Here is a 17,328-nt window from a genome sequence, read left to right as displayed (position 1 = left end):
CACCAAAATGGCTTGCTAAACCATTGGAATGTAAGTCTTTACTTTAGTCAGAGCTTCCAAACAACTATGAGGGATACAAATCATTAGAAGGTATAAGATGAGACCTTATAGACATCTTTATCATGAACCATTAGAGACTTTTGAACCCGCTCTTCTATCTGTCATCTGTCAACAGGTACTAGTCGCATCTGGTCAATCAGTACACACGATATCTGTCTACATTGGTTGGGGAAGGAGAACAAACCACCATTTATAAAGGTGTGGGAACCTTCCCCTAGTAGACGTGTTTTAAAGCCTTGAGGGCGAGCCAGAAAGGGAAAGCCCAAAGAGGACAATATCTGCTAGCGGTGGATCTGGATCGTTACAAATGGTATCAGAGCCAGACACCGGATGATGTGTCAGTCTTCTCGCTATTCCCCGAAGGGGGTAGACACGAGGCGGTGTGCCAGTAAGGACGCTGGGCCCCAAAGGGAGGTGGATTTGGGGGCGGTCCTACATCGATTGGAGGAAGGAAAGAGTACCAGCGAGGACGCTGGGCCCCGAAGGGGGATGGATTGTGATATCCTACATTGGTTGGGGATGATAACAAACCAGTGTGGAAATCTTCCCCTAATAGACGCGTTTTAAAACCTTGAGAGCGAGCTCGAAAGGAAAAGCCCAAAGAGGACAATATCTGTTAGCGGTGGATCTGAGTCGTTACCATATTTGTCTATAAATAAATCAAGATCTTTTTCATTATGAGTAGTACGTATTGTTTATCAGAAAGGAACTGAAAGACTATATCAGGGCTAGCTCGACTCCACCCCTACTAAAGTCTGAGCCCTTGGGGGTGGAGGTGAGCGTTAATACAGTTTCACACTAATCAATCAAAAAGAGTCTTAACAATAAAGAGACGGTTACCGTCCAAATGAAATGAACTTAGAACATAGGGGAAGGGAGCTTATAGTCCATTATAATAATATCCACACCTCAAATTTGTAGCTATATAAACAGATATGTTGTCTAATACATCATGGTTTATAGAGTTATCCAAAGTAGTGGCTTCAGCAAAATTAATAATAGCCATATGAGTTATTCATCTCATTTACAGTCCTCCTTGGGGCATCACAGAACCCATACGACCTCATAAGAACACAATATCAGACCATTACCGTTCACACAAGTTCAGAAAACGAACTACAATCGACATCAATTCGTACGAGTCGGGTAGATGATGCTTTAAGAAATGTACCTCTACTCAAAACTAGCTTTACTCCAAAGCAACTGCTATGTTTGGAACAACATCTTTACTCGTCATACCGACTCCGTTTCTAAGCTGCATTGTTAAAAAAAACGAACTTGGATTGTCCATTACTCACTCGTTCCTGCTTCGAAAGAAATTATTCGGAGAGATCAAATACCTGTAGGAGAAACTGCAAATGATCTTTTTCTCCGGTGTCCGTTTGAAGGTTGCTACTGCTGCGGTTTACGAAGTCCCGGTATCTGCAATATGAAGTTTACGTCATGAGGTTGGCGATTCTACGTAACAAGAAAACACTATGTACAGATGAAGCCTCTACTTTTTTCTTCCATTTACCTAGATTGGAATTTGATACTAACCTCGACCCCATGCGGACCTATGCGGTTGCGGGAAATAAAATTTAGTATCAGATTCGAAAACTCATCCGGCACATCTTCCTGCACGGTTCAAACAATAATTATAGCTCACAGAACATGGTAGCAAGATGGAAGAAGAAATTTGTCAATTGAAACAAAGAAAAACCTGAATAGCATGGCCAGTATGTCTGACTACCACCATCTGAAACTTCCCTTGCATTTGACCAATTGTAAGTGTTCTGTCATAAAACAGGTACAGTTCTTTAGAACATCTACTTCAAAATTTAAGGTACTTTACTCTTTCAATAAGAAAGTAATTCACGAAAAGAAACGAGTAAAATAAGCCATCCATTTTTTTATATCCACGAGTGTTTGGACCAACTTAGAGACATCTCGAATATTCTCATAGGATAGCCATGTGACCCTACTACATTTGATTGCTAAGATAACTCGTAGGTTATTATATCCTACGTAAAGTCGACAAAAAGAAGCAACCCGATAATAAAGGGACTTCAATCAAGCAAAATAAAACGTAATGAATAATTTCAGAAAGATCTCATCACTAACGCCTAAAGAGAAACATGGAATCTCTCAAGGGATCAAACATCAAAAGACTCCCTATCAACCCCTTCAAAAGTTCTATTGTTTCTATTTACATGGCCCTTTTTAACCATTAGGTTGACCCATGGTGGCTGAATAATCACATGTTTATCAATACAAATATTTGGAGAATGAAGGTAAAGTACAAAGATCTCCAAAAACCACCACAGGAATTCAGCACAAGCAACGTACATTTATTTACACATGTTCATACACACAATGTTCATTTTGGATCATAATCTCTTCTACTGTTAAAAGACATTATTGCAGAGAATTTTCCTATTAAAAGACATTATTGCAGAGAATTTTCCTATTAAAAGACATTATGCAACTGGTCATTAATGAAATTATTGATCAAGGGATAGCTTCAAGCATGCAAACTTCCTGTGTCTGCTTCATCCTCACCCTGCTCATTCTCCCTTTGTATATGTTTAACTTAGATATGCCTCATCATCAATATTTGGATCTAAAAAGCTTTCTATTTTGTTGAATTGTTGATAGTGAAACCCGTTTTCTCTTGCTCGAGTCAAGGTGAATTAGTCCTTGCTCATTTTTGTAAATATCTTGAGTCTCTCCAAAGAAGTTTGAACTCTTCATTCGACACCTAACTCACCGAAACAAAAGATTGCGAAAACAGAAATCACTTGCTCTCTCAACTCAAAATTGAGCTCCATTTGTAAGAAAGCTTAGGAGGACGCAAAGCATATTATCACCTCTTTCCCCCCTTTTGTGATGATAAAATGGTCAAAGTTTTGAGGAACCTGAATCCTTTCCTTGATATACTAAGGATTTGTTGGTCAAGGTTTTTCAGGACATATTAAAAAACAAAGAAAGAATATTCCAAGATGGAAAAGAATAGGAAAAGAGTCAAACCAAAATATACAAGTACAATACATGATGGCAGATTACTAAAATAGACAAACTAAAACGGGTTTATAGGGCGTTTTTAATAACCTGTCCAATCTGTCAGTCCCTGCTAGAAGCAAAAGCTTTGGAACAGGACATGAAAGAAATTTTTCTGAAAGGCCCTCATACCTGCAACATTATTAACCAATTTACTAAATATAACATATGAAGAGGATAAAAAAAACCAAAAGAAAGTCAAATGAATTTGACCAATAAGTTGCAAGTAATCAGAGAAAAATAATTAAAACAATAAGAAGCTGAAATAGATGTATCTTCAGCCATTATTAACTCGGTTTATGCATTCCCCATCCTCCCCACCTTCTAACTCCATACATGAACAAAAAGGAGAACGCTCTCGGATTTTCATAGGACAAATTCTAGCTCACCAATATTCCAGATGATAGCAATCATTTTTTATTGCGTTTTTATAAGATGATATTGATCATGAAATTAAATAATGATTGCTGCAGGCTTTCGATCTAAGATATTTATTTGCATGACGAAGATAAAGATCTGAATTTCAAAATCGAAGTCTTAATTGCCTCACATTCCCCCTCTTAGCCTTATATAGTCCTACAAAAGGGTTGAATGAAGAAAAGAAAAGAGACAACCAGAATAACCAACTAGACTATAACATCCAGACAAGTTATTCACAATCATCACAATATACTTGAAAGATAAACTACAAGACATAAAGAACATTGATGATTTTACCCCATTCTACTAACCATCATATATGTGTCAGTGTGTGTGTGCGCGCGTGCGCATGCGCATTTTTTTTATAGCGGCCAATTTAACAATGACGTTCACAGCATGTTCATGCACAAGTGAACTTAGAATAACAGGGATGAGACAATCATTATAAAAATAATCAATAGATATTAACATATCATTTTGAAACAATGACTCCAGTGAGTTATATACAAAACCTAGTCTTAGTAAATGTAGCATGCACAATAGGACTCAAGTTCCACCCAAACCTAGCAAGCTCTTTTTCAATAACTGATAGCGATACCTCTTCTCCAGTTTGGTAAAATTGTTATAAGACAGGACTCGAGCATAACCAGATAGTTTTATGAAGAGTCCTGTCTACTTAAATAATATTTCTAAAAAAAACTCGTATATGAGAATAGGAAGAGCATATATGCATCTTCTTGGGCAGCCAACTTAAAAATGCAATTATATATTGTTTTCCCCTCTTTCATGAATACTCAAATTTGAATTCCAAGAGGGAGGGTTGGTAACTGCAAATCATACATAACAACATAAGGACTGATTAAAATGTGGTTGCTGAACAAGTAATCACATTTTCATACCAGCTTTTCCAATATTGTTCCGTTTGTTCCAGTTTTGCTCGGTAAGTATAGCTGCACCAGAAATTCAGATATTTCATGGATACAGGACTAAGAACTGAGCAGTTGATGAAATCGGCTAATCAAGAAGGAAAATATGAACAAGCTTTTAGCATACTACTGGATGAACAATATAGTTGACAAGTGACCAACCATTTCTTCAAATCATCATATGTAAGCGTAGAGGGAATTGATACACGGGCAGAGTCAACATTCCTCAAAGAACCTGCTTTTACACTCCATTCAATCTACAGATTCATGCAGTTTTTTTAAATTGGTTAATAGGGTCAAACTCTACTACAATAAGATAATGAAGAGAAGACATCATTTAATAGAAGAATATGGCAGAAGAAAATGTGATATTTCACCTATGGTTCAAAGGCTCTGTCAGATGAGAAAGGCATTTATTTAACATGAAATCTCCTATTGGTGATATTAAACAATTTGTTGCATGACCAATTTAATAAATAATATCAGACAACTAACGTAGATAAACAAATCCAGTAGATAAACGAAACCAGTAAAGATCCAAAACCATAAAAATAGGGGAAAAAACATTTATATCAATTTTTTCCTATAGGTGAGTATTAGCCTTTAATCCTTGACAACATTCACCAAGTAACAAAACACCAATTTCTAGAAGAAAAAAAAACATCCAAATAGGGGCTGATGGTGAAGTACCACTATTAAAATTATGATTTATGCAATTAAAAGCATAATATACATTACTTATTATTTCTCCTTGTTCCTTGCTCCTAATAAGGTTACTAAATCCGTGTCCCGAAATGCTCCCCCCCTCTTCTATGCTCTCCGTCCCTTCCTTTTTTCCCCTTGCTGCAACCAAATCCTTTTCTTCAGTTTCTTCATTAAGGATTCCTTCAGCCTTCCTCCAATTCTTTCTAATTATTTTCTTCTTCTAAGACAAGTATTTTTCATTTTTGCATTAGCCGTCAGATGGAAAGCTGTTGTAGTATTGCCAATAAATCCTTTTTTTGTTTCATTTGCTCACGGGTTTTACTTTTGGAAGAAAGAAAAAAGTGTCTCAATTTTGTTAAACTTCATTGGAATACTTTATTACGGCTGGAACAATCCCTTGCCACTCATTGAAACTGTCCTTTCAATGTCAAGTTAAGCAGGCTGATGGATGTTCTAGAATCTTTAAAAAAAATTACCATTTTGGATGGTTTATAGAGATTTCTTCCTGTTTAATGGTGGTGCAAAAACAAATCCATTTTGGTTCCAGCTGGGTTTCTAAAAACAGGATGGTAGGCCTTCTGGGAAATGTTAAGCGAATTTCTTCGAAACCCCAAGGGAAGGATGTTTTAAGCTTCTTTTGTCAAAAAGGATTGGGAGCATCTTCTACAAGTTTTAGGCAGTTTAAACTCTTATCCCCCAACAACCATTTTGTCCTCACTTCTTTAGATCCAGTTTTTGGTTTAACAAGAGTTATTCACTCAACAAAGGACCCTCCATCTTGTAGTGACGTTGCTAAGATTGACTAAAGGTAAGTTTGAGTAGTCTGGAATAAGTCTTAGTGGATTTCAATATGGAGATTGATGTTCTTGAAGATTCAGTTTCAAAAGCTTCTGACTTATTATTTCGAGATTGGGACAAGAAGACTCCTCCTATATCTTCATCCTTCATTCATGTTGGCAAAATTTTCTCCGTTTATAGAAGCCTGTGGTCTTGAGTTTCGTGAAATTCCTCCTTTGCCCCAAGAAGGAACTTGTGTCATGGTTTAGCTTTGCAATGTTTTGTCGTCTTCTCTGAGATATTTGGATTGACTTGCATGAGGTGGTTTCTTATTTCTTTGCTGGTGAGAGTTTGCCCAAAGCTCCTTTCAATGGGTTAATAGTTCTTGCGAAGTTGAAGATTTATTTGAGGTTGTGTTATGATGTGTTTTAGAAGGTTTTTTGTTGGTTGGTGATTCGTTTTTTGTTGTCTTTGGAAAAATTTAAAGTAACTAATCTTCGGTGGAGGACTTATTCAATGTTTCATCATTCATTTTCAAGCTCTCTAAGTCTTTCAAACGAAGTTTCTGAAGAAGTTCTGGATTCTTTAAATATTTATTTATTTTCATGGGTAATTTCTATTTGGTTGCATTTGCTGCTTGTATCTTTTTTCTTTAAAATTCCCTTTGGGAGTTTGTATCCCTTGAACCTTTATTTCTTTTCATTATATCAATGAGAAGTTGTTTCTTGTTAAAGAAAACATAATTTATATTTGTCTATGAATACAATATACTCTAGAGGTAGATGGAAGTACATTTATGTTCTTGAAGCATTCTTTTATCAGCTTTCCTTTATCAATTAAAAACACTTTTTGCTAATATAAAATTGTGTCAAATAAACAGTAACTCATCAACACTTGAATTATTGAGTTCATTTTTAAATTTGATACTTAAGATTTCTACCCATGAATTATTTCATTTAGTTCATTATTAAATTTTATAATTCAAATAGAACAAAGGCATTCCGTCAGATAGCAGAAAACTTGTGAAAATAGAGACAAATGTCCCAAGGACTATAATAAAGATAAAAAATAAGCACCACCTTGGAGAAACAAGAAACATCAGTAAAAATATATGTATATTGTTGCAGGCCAAGGATAATAGTGTACCGCTTTCTCAATGCTAGGAAAATGTTGCATCCTGTTGGATAATATTTTTTGCATATGAATCAATGAAGCCATGGCAGTTCCCTAAATCCAAAAAATTGCAGGAAGCTGAAAATTGCTTAAAAAATATGATTATAACTCATTGTGATTCTGGAAATACGAACAACAGTAAACATACCTCCACAACGTCCACAACCACTAAACCAGCCAGGCTAGGTAATGCTCTCTTCGCAGCAACATGTACAGCAACTGAACCTCCCATACTATTTAAATCATTCCATTGAGCATATAAATGTAATTAAAATTGGGAGCAGAATTGGCACAACTTTAAACTAAAAATAGAATTTAAAGATGATATCGAGTTTTTTTATTATACAAAAGGAACAATAGATGTACTAGAGATGCGCCTTAGTCTATCCACCCAAATAGCACTCGCATTCAACAAAGTGAGCAATCAAAAAAGCAACTACCAAGTTCTTCAACAAATTAATTACATGAATTGATATTAAATGATTGATACAGAGTTCTGTACAATGTACAAAGAACTGTTAGTAAACATCCCAAACTCTGCATTCTTCATGGAACCAATAAGAAAGTACATGATCTAAGCGATAATAAGGCTCACAACTGTGTCATGGATCAATGTGAGATGCCTAGCTGAAGATCTATTCTTATGTTGGTGGATTCAATTTTAGGCAATATACACCAACATTTTCTATTATAGTATTCATTCTAGACTAGGCTCACAACTGTGTCATGGATCAATGTGAGATGCCTAGCTGAAGATCGATTCTTATCTTGGTGGATTCAATTTTAGCCAATATACACCAACATTTTCTATTATAGTTTTCATTCTAGACTATGTTTACCCATGACATATAAAACTGTGACAGACATTTTTTCTTTTTTCTTTTTCATTTTTCTTTTTTTTCTTTTTTTGTGGGAGGGAGGGGGGGGGGGGGGGGGGGGGGGTAAGAAACCATGCTTTTATTGAGAAAAAGTGAAACAATACACAGAGAATGCAAAAGAAAAAAAGGAACCCAAGAAGAGTCCAATTAACACAGGAAAGGACTCTAGTTGAGCAAACTAAGGTCTAAAGGAAAATTACAAAAAATCTAACACACGAAAACCGAAAGAAAAACATGAAATCTAATAAGGGACACATAACCCCCCATAGTCTTCCAATTCCTCTAAAATTATATTATTTCCCCCAAAGTCCCCATAAAATAGCACAAAGACAAGCAAACCAAAGCCTGCTACCCTTATCCCATAAGGGGGCGTGGAAAAGACACTCTTCTAGCAAATCTCTGCAACTCCTTGGGCAAGTCATAATGAGGGAAACTGTGACAAAACCTTATACCTTTCCTTAATCACTATCAATGATTCCATGAGTTTGGTCATCTAGATTTGTTTGGGACATCAAGAGCAAGCTTTGCACTAGGTGTTTTCGGAAATCTTTTACTTGAGCATCTCATGAGTTTAGCCAGAGTGGAGAAGAGAACCGATCTAATCTGTTTATTCATTTACCCTACAGCCAAATGTTGTGGAACTCTCTCTTCAAAGAATTTGATAATCTCTCTTCAACCTTCGGGAGATTGGGTTATGAAGCAACCAAAGAGTTTTATGAAAGAAATAGAGATTGGTAAATGATCAAGGTGCTAGATACATTCACTGCTTTATCCTGTGATCACTGTCAGACTTGTTTTGTAACTATAGTCCTTTTGCAGCAATCCAAAATGGAACGGTTTCTTATAATCTCATAAACTTTTGGGTCTTTCTGTACACTTTTCATTCTGGTCATAAAAAAATTGTTTTGCACTTTATACTTTTTCTAGGGACAAGACTAGCTAGCTAACTAAAAGATACACTACCTGTGACCAACAAGCACAATTGCAGGAGGTGAATCTCCAAACATGGTCTTTATAACTGCCAAAACATCATTGCACATAGTCTGCAAATTTAATAAAAAACTTCATAAGTGGCAAACAAGTTCCCAGCACAGTAGAAAATTTATGAACTAAAGATGGCTGAACAATCATTGAAAATTCCATATCAGTACCTCAACTGATAAGTCAAGATCATTCTCAGAAGATGATTTTCCATGTCCTCTGAAGTCCATTGCAACTACTCTAGCCTTTTCCTTTATTATACCAGCTGATAGAGCAAAAGAAAGCCTAGTGAAATAATTTTTGACAATTAGCCAGGTAAGAGAATTATATTACAAATTTAATGCAAATTATTGCCAGAAATGTATAAAGGAATACTGAAAACAAAAGGCAAAATAAAATAAACATCGACATAATTAATTGGTATAATATACAATGCATATTACTGGAAATATGGAAAAGAGATCCATCAAAACACAGAAGACTAGATTTGGAAAAATTAGGATAACAACTTAGGAGACCCACTTGAAAGACATGACTGAAGCAAACATATGTCTAAAACTTAAGTACTTTTAACTTTATTCAGGATGCTTCGCACCAAACAAAAACATTTAATGTAAGCAATTTTTTTCAAGGTCAAATTAGATGGTTGAAATCATTCTCAGACTTACCTAGGAAATTGAGTCTCAAGTCTCAAGTTAAAACAATCAACATCATTTGATGGCCAAAACAAAATGAGAATGTAGATCTAACAATCCATGAAGTGAAGATACTTTTTTTTTTCCTTAAATGGCGTCGTTACTTAATTTAGAAAATCTAGGAAATAAGCTGTGAATCATAATTCCAATGTGTAATGTATAGTTCTTAGCTAACCATCTACTTCCAGAAGTGGCACTAGCAGTTAGATTAAGCCAAAGCTGTGGTGCTTACAAATATGGGTGTCCATGTACTTCAAGCCCAGACAATTTAGAACAAAGAAAAATTAGGAGTAAGAGAGAAATAATCACACACCCAGAATAGCCTCCTCCATGCAGACAAAATACAACTGGTCCTTCTTTTCCCGCTGTATAGACATGGAAAACCTGAAAGGATGATGCATATTAGGCAAAAAAGAGCAATTCCTTGAAAGTTCACTTCTATCTTCGCATGTATACTTGTATGCAAGTGTTCGTGTGTGCGTATTTGTGTTTGTCTGAGTGTGTGTGTGCAGTTCTCAATGAACAAATAAGAAGGCATCCAAAAGACAAGCCCACAAAAAGAAGTCCCACTAGAGAAAGGGACTCTAGTCAAGAACTCTGGAGTGAAATAATATTAACCTCGTTTGAGTTTGGAATGGAAATATCCTCCTCTTGGTCAAAATATCCAAGCCAATCTAGGGGCAAATACTTCTGTGAAGAATTCCTACAAGACAACATAGAATCAAAAACTAAATCCAAACACCATAATAAAAATATATATCACCTTTATACCAACCAGCCCAACATGCGCTTCATGCATTCAAGTAAAATAGCAGTGAAAATGATTACATGACGATGTAAGTTGTCATGTATTGTCATAACTCTCATTTAGTTCATGTTCATATTCTCATTTATTTTGGTTATTAACTCTCATTTTGTTTCATATTCTCATTTATTTGGTTCATGTATGAGAATTAGTATTGCTATGTCTACACAAAAGCAATTTTTTTTCTTTTTTCTTTTTCTTTTTTTTTTGTTATGAGTAAACGAATGGATAGAGAGAAAGAATCTTGTTCTCCACAAGAAAAGGTAAACATATCAGGATGAAAAAAGCTCTGTTCTTGTCAAACTTTTACACACATTAATAACTAAGATTTTGTATTGAAAGAAAGGAACGTGGTATAGGAAGTGAAGAAGAAACCCACTGACACTCACTCATTGGTATAAGAACATTTCAGATTCTTTCCACCAAATTGATTTTAGAGATTTTTTTGGTGAAAAAAAAAAAAAAAAAAAAAAAAAAAAAAAAAAAACCCTTCCGCTGTATTTCAGTCTGCAGTTTGTTTCCAATATATAACCAAAAACATGTTTCTACAAATCTGTCAAAAGATGCTCCATGCATTCACCACGGCATGATTCTAATCACAATATTCACTCTCCAGAAAGAACACAATTCCCGTCATGAAAACAAATAGTTCTTTGGGCTTCAAAGGAGTTACAAGAATTCGAAATAAGGAGCTTCAATCAAGAAAATGAAGGCATTTTATATTTTTTCTGTAATAAAAGATGTATCGATTCAGTTCGAAGCAATTCAGCAGAAATGAAAGGTTGGTTAGTACATGCAGACATTCTGAAAACATAGTGCGGCAACGAGGGAATGAGAAAAGGGAGGCAGTGGAAAATTCGAGATCTTACAGAGTCGGAGGGCGATTAGGCTTGGAGGCGAAGACCGATTTCTGATTCTCCTGTGGTTGTGCTTGATCTTCTGAAACGTCTTCGGGAAGGGAACCGAGGTGAGAAGATGATGATTCCATTGATCGATTGATTGCTTGTTCTTCAAGATGAATCGATTGCTCGGTTTAACAAAATCCAAACGACGGGTACGGAATGTGTTCCAGATTGGTGAGTACAGAAATTAGAGGACGCAGGAGGAGGAAAAAGAGAAGTGAACGGACCGGAGATTCGGCCGCCGTCGGATGCTTACAGTTGGGCCGTCCACCGGCCGGCTAAGCCCAGCCCACTGCGTGATAATGGTACATTGGGCTCTTCCGTGGGGATTTTGGGAAATTTTGTTCAATTAGCGTTGAAAGGGTGTTTGGGGTGTGGTTTCAATTGTTTTTACTATGTTTATAAATTAGAAAATAGTTGAAGTAGTTATATATATATATCAATGAGGGAATGTTCAATGGCGGGTGTCGATTTTGGAGGAAACCCGACACTAGAAACTAATCGGTGGTGGGTTTTGGAAGGGGGTTTGTAAACGATTTTAATAGCTCTGAGTCAAAATTAATAATAACTTATTTTCCAAAAACTTTAACCTCGTATCATTTTCTTTGAGAACAATATCATGAATGTGTCTTATACTTCTTTCGGTGTACTGTCATCCCAAATATGCTCTAGCTCTAACATCTCTCCTCTGAGTGTGGTTTTCATGTCCAACATTGTTTTGTTTGTCTGTCTTGTCATCCCACATGTGCTCTAACATCTCCTCTCTGATTGTGGTTGTCTTGTTATCCCAAATGTGCTCTAACATCTCCTCTCCTCTTGGATTGTGGTTGTCTTGTCATCCCAAATGTGCTCTAACATCTCTTCTCTCTTCTCTGATTGTGGTTGTCTTGTTATCCCAAATGTGCTCTAACATCTCCTCTCCTCTCCTCTCGGATTGTGGTTGTCTTGTCATCCCAAATGTGCTCTAACATCTCCTCTCTGATTGTAGTTGTCTTGTCATCCTAAATGTGCTCTAACATCTCCTCTCTAATTGTGGTTTTCAAGGCAAACATTGTTTTGTTTGTTTGTCTTGTCATCCCGAATGTGCTCTAACATCTCCTCTCAAATTGTGGTTTTCAAGGCAAACATTGTTTTGTTTGCTTTGATCCTCCATTTGCGTAGAACAACATTAGAATCCTCTGTTGACGGCGTAGTTTCACTCCCGCCAACGACCTTCCATAAGTCTTGTTCTTGTAAATAGGGACCTTCCATAAGTCTTGTTCTTGTAAATAGGCATGTTACACATGTTGTAGTTGCTATAAGTTCTTAATTCTTCACAAACTATTTGAACTATTTAGAAATCACCCATCGTGTTAGCTATAACACAATAATATCAAATAAGCTTTTTTTTGACATAAAACTTGCTTGAGTCATAGACTATTCACGATGTCAAGTAGAAAACGTAGTAGTATTCTACGAGAGTATTTGGTAATCTCTTCTTGATTAGTGTTAATAAAGGATGAAGTGTTTACCACAAAGAATTGTTTTCAACCATTATCTTAGTTTGGTCTATTGCAGAGCAAAAATATGACATTTTTTTTAATCTTAGAAAGATTGGGGAAGAAAATAACATATTTCTTCTTGGCTCGTAATAACATGTGACATTATAATTACTCAATCAAAAGGGTCATTTTGATGTAATATTTAAAAATCATACAAACAAAAAAGGTATATTAGTCATTTGGATTATATAAAATTGATTAGATATTTCTTTCAAAAAAAAATATTTGACAAACTTGAAGTTTGGGAGAAACTTCAATATTTTTTCAGGATACAATACTAAAAATTGTAACCTTTTAAATTTAAGAGAAGCTTATTAGGTCGAAGGTCGAAATGTTAATTCGATCGTGTGTGACTCACAAAAACATCTTATACCAAATAATGAATTTGCATCAACCAGATCGACTCGATATCTTTGTTACCATCATAGAATACATCGAGATGTTCATCGAAATCTACTTGAATTGAAAATTTATCAGGTCACATCCCTATACCCTTTAGAAAATTACAAAGCCTATCAATGGATCAAATGAACTAAAATAATTCATAGTAAATAAAAATATTTAGAAAAAAAAAAAAACTGAGTCCTTCACATGATCAAGTATCAATTCATGAAAACTGTGACAACTTAAACAAACCAAATAGGTTATAATCAAGTCGCCATAACCAAAAAAAAACAAACAAGTTCTCTAATTCAAAAATATTTAAAGCAAAACTTCTAAGAGGAGGTAACATTCTCTTTCAAATATCAATAGATAAGGTTTAGATTGAGGCTGATCTCAGTACCTGAGATCCTCAGCTAATCGTTTTCATCTCGGATAATCATTTTTTTCGTCAATAACTCAATCCTCATCTTCTTCATCACCGTCGCCTCCAGCAGCCTTCTTTGCAGCTGCCTTCTGGTTCTTTCGCTTCACCCTTCCAGGACGGCCGCCTCCAAACGGACTCGTGAGTGAGAAGTCTATGTGCTTCTGGGAATCGACCCGCACCATGAAAGAAGGGATGTTGACCACCTGCCTTCCAACCCTAAGGAGAAAATGTGACACAGATGAAAATTTTAATGTCCAGTACTTTACATCCAACATACATATATCAATGTATAAGAACTTAATTAAATAAAAAAAAACGACATTGAAGTTCGACTCTACACTTCTCAAGTCCTTAAAATTCTTTTAGATCATCATCACTTGAGCTAAAAGTGATCCACAAATATGTAGCAAAAAACCCTTTTTCAAGTGAGGATTTGAACTTCCAAAATTCAAGAAAAAAAAATGTGGAGTTATGCAGTTTGGCTCTTTCCCAAAGCATTTTATGTGTTATATCTAAACGAAAGCAGCATAACAACACTCAATTCTCAGAAAATAAATATGATATCTGTAACAGTTCATCATCAAGCACTAAGAATTTTACAATACAACGAAAACTAATCAAAATAGCTAATGGAAGAATAAAGAATGTTATGGGTATGGAAAAGGCTAATGAAGGCATACTACCTTATATGCTTCTGCCTGATGAGCACTCTAGCATGATGGATAGACTTAGCCATACCAGACTTGAACACGAGAGTTTGGAGACGACGCTCAAGGAAATTCTCCACAGTAAGGGCCAAGACATAATCGAGCTTGTTCTGACTCTCATCCAAAAGACCATACCTGTTCATCCTCCTAAGGAGAGCCTCTCCCTCAAAAATCCTACGCGGGTTCTTTTCATCAAGTGTTAAGAGCATACGAGCATTGTTTCGGATTCGGCTCAAAGCATATTGAACCCTCCATAACTCCCTCTTACAACGAAGCCCATATTCTCCAACCAATTTCAACTCTGCATCCAGACGCTCCTTCTCGTAAGGACGTCGGGGTTTCTTGAATGTCTTCCCATCTACATATTGATAAAACCCACACATCAATTATCTTATCTCTTAAGCAAAAACACCAAGAAGAGAAGCATTTTTTATTTTTTGAAGTTTTTGCGTAAGACGAACTATGCCATTTCTTAATCTCCATAAGATGCAAAGAACAAAATTTCAAAAAAAAAAAAAAAAAAAAAAAAAAACCCTAAGAGATTATTATCGAGCATCATATTCCTTTAAATCCAATGTCCCCGATTCAACAACAAATAATACTTACATCCACAGCTCAAAAGGAGCTGTAAAAATCATTTAAAACGATTTAAATCCTTCGAAATTTCCAGCTATACCGATCAACAAAGTAGCAAAACATGTGCGAAACAGAATCAAATTACGAACAAGAAAGCACTAGAGAAACGGAAGATGGAAAATTGAGAATGAAAACAAAATCATTCAAGGAAAAGTAAGAGATTCATGCTTACAGTTCCTATAGAAGGAGACGTGCACCATGATCCCTTCTCTGCAACGGCTTCACTTACAGAATGATCTTGAATGCCACAGAGAGGGAAGAGAAGTAGCTGAAGAAGGAAAAGAGAGTAAGAGCAGCGGCTAGGGTTTTAGCGATATAGTCCCTTTTTGTCTTAAATAAACTGGAGCTGGGCCGTAGGTGGGATGGGCCGGGCCGTAGGTGGGATGGGCTGGGCCTATGGAGCAATAAGAATTGGGCCTGAGATTACTGCATAAATAGGCCCTTTTGTAGAACCTAATTTCAAAAATGTAAAATTGTGACCCATAGCTACAATTAAATAACTACACATAAACTAACCGTAATAAAAAATAAAATAATAATAATAAACTAAAAATATTCGTTCAAGGGTGTTTGTGGATTCAGTTAGGTCGGGTTTGGATATTGTTTAAACCTAATTCAATTGTTTCCATCTAAACCGACCTTTAAATAATGAACTCAATCCAACCATAATTTTTTTCTATTTTGGTTGGCTGGAGTCGTTCGGGTCATGTATTCAATTTTATTTTGAAAAAAAGTAAAACATAAATTCATAATATATATATATATATATATTTATTTATTTATTTTTAAATATTTAATTAAGATTTTTAACTCAATTTTAATATATATTTTTTAAAGAGTTTTTAGAGAATAAATATCTCATTTTAAGCGTAAAATAATAAATATATATATATATATATATATATATATATATATATATATATATATATATATATATATATATATATATATATTTATTATTTTTTTTTAAAAAAAAAAAAATTAGCATAAGTTTGAAATTGGATTTGGAGGGGAATCCATGAACGAGATTCATAAATTTTTCATTTATTTGAATTCAACTCAATTTAAATAATTTAAAAATATTTATATATATATTTAAGAGTTGGTAGAGAATAAATATCTAAAAAATAAATGTGTGTGTGCGTGTGTGCGCGTGTGTGTGGTACACGATATTAGTCTATGATCAAGGGTCAAATATGATACATATGATAAGCCGTATTGGAAAACTAAATATCCTCAATAATACAAGATATTAACTTATAATTAAGGGTCAAATATGATGCATATGGTAAACCGTACTGGAAGACTAAATATCCTTAAGACTCCCTTGCAAGTTGAGCGTCGAATTTGATCGGACGTGAACCTTGGATCTGAAAAATTAAAAAAGAGGTCGAGAGACACTTTTGGTAACCTGGATATGGGAAGGTACATACTATGTGCGATGTTTGCTAGCGACAACAAGTTCCCGAAGGAAATGATAAACTAATTCAACATGCTTGGTTTGCTTGTGAGAAACGGGATTGGAGCTCAAAAAATAGCATTTTTGTTGTCACATAAGAGTTCAGTAGCAGTCATGGCAAGAGCACGATACTCAGATTCACAATTGGAGCGTGAGACAGTAGGTTGGTTATGGGCACTCCAAGAAACGAGATTGTTACCAAGATAAATGGAATAGTCAAATGTAGAATGACTAGTGTCGGGACAGCCAACCCATTCAAAATTCGAATAAGCCACTAGCGCACTAGGAACAGTGGATGGACAAAAGGTAAGACCAAAGTGAAGTGTTCCCTTAACATAGTGAAGAAAGTGATGTATAGTAGGAGCATGCAAAAATTGACAAACATAATTGACAGCGGAAAATATCTGAGTGTGTAAAGATCAAGTACTAAAGGGCGCCAACAAGAGATCGATAGAGAGTAGGATCAGATAAAGAAGAACCATCAACAGTCAGGTGTTGAGAAACAGCCATGGTGTGGACTGGTTTGCTTTCGAGCAACTGAGCACGAGTAAGAATATCTCAAGCATATTTTAACTAACTAATAAAGAGACCACTAGGGGTGGGTGAAGCTTCAAGACCAAGAAAATAACTGAAAGAGCCCAAACCCATGGTAGCAAACTCAGATGAAGCTTGCGGGTAAAGCTGTCAAGAAAAAATGGATTGTTGCCGGTAACAACAATATCATCAACATAAAGAAGCAGATAGATAAGGTTATAAATTGTTGATGAAAGACAAAAGAGATGTGTCAACGGCAAGAAAAACCAAGTATGAGAAGAA

General features: G+C 35.5%; 2 protein-coding genes across 2 annotated transcripts; both read right to left on the bottom strand.

The window, feature by feature from the left end:
- Positions 1–950: 950 nt before the first annotated feature.
- Positions 951–11,746, bottom strand: LOC111796923 (esterase/lipase/thioesterase family protein). Its single transcript, XM_087124881.1, has 14 exons — positions 11,329–11,746; positions 10,273–10,357; positions 9,968–10,038; positions 9,130–9,244; positions 8,942–9,021; positions 7,249–7,333; positions 7,074–7,154; positions 4,608–4,702; positions 4,419–4,469; positions 3,151–3,231; positions 1,763–1,835; positions 1,600–1,677; positions 1,401–1,482; positions 951–1,315 (listed from the first exon to the last, which is right to left on the bottom strand). Exons 1-13 carry the CDS (start codon positions 11,445–11,447, stop codon positions 1,453–1,455), a joined length of 1,044 nt encoding a protein of 347 aa, XP_086981007.1. The 5' UTR covers positions 11,448–11,746; the 3' UTR covers positions 951–1,315; positions 1,401–1,452.
- A 1,735-nt stretch (positions 11,747–13,481) lies between these two features.
- On the bottom strand, positions 13,482–15,384 carry LOC111796934 (small ribosomal subunit protein uS4y). Its single transcript, XM_023679752.2, has 3 exons — positions 15,226–15,384; positions 14,394–14,775; positions 13,482–13,926 (listed from the first exon to the last, which is right to left on the bottom strand). The coding sequence occupies exons 1-3, from the start codon at positions 15,251–15,253 to the stop codon at positions 13,743–13,745; spliced, it is 594 nt and encodes a 197-aa protein (XP_023535520.1). The 5' UTR covers positions 15,254–15,384; the 3' UTR covers positions 13,482–13,742.
- Between the last annotated feature and the right edge of the window lie 1,944 nt (positions 15,385–17,328).

This window comes from Cucurbita pepo, chromosome 6 (assembly GCF_057944985.1).
Source record: "Cucurbita pepo subsp. pepo isolate OVF chromosome 6, ASM5794498v1, whole genome shotgun sequence".
Lineage (NCBI taxonomy): Eukaryota > Viridiplantae > Streptophyta > Magnoliopsida > Cucurbitales > Cucurbitaceae > Cucurbita > Cucurbita pepo.
The sequence above is the reverse complement of the archived record's forward strand: the minus strand, read 5'-3'. Positions and strand labels throughout refer to the sequence as shown.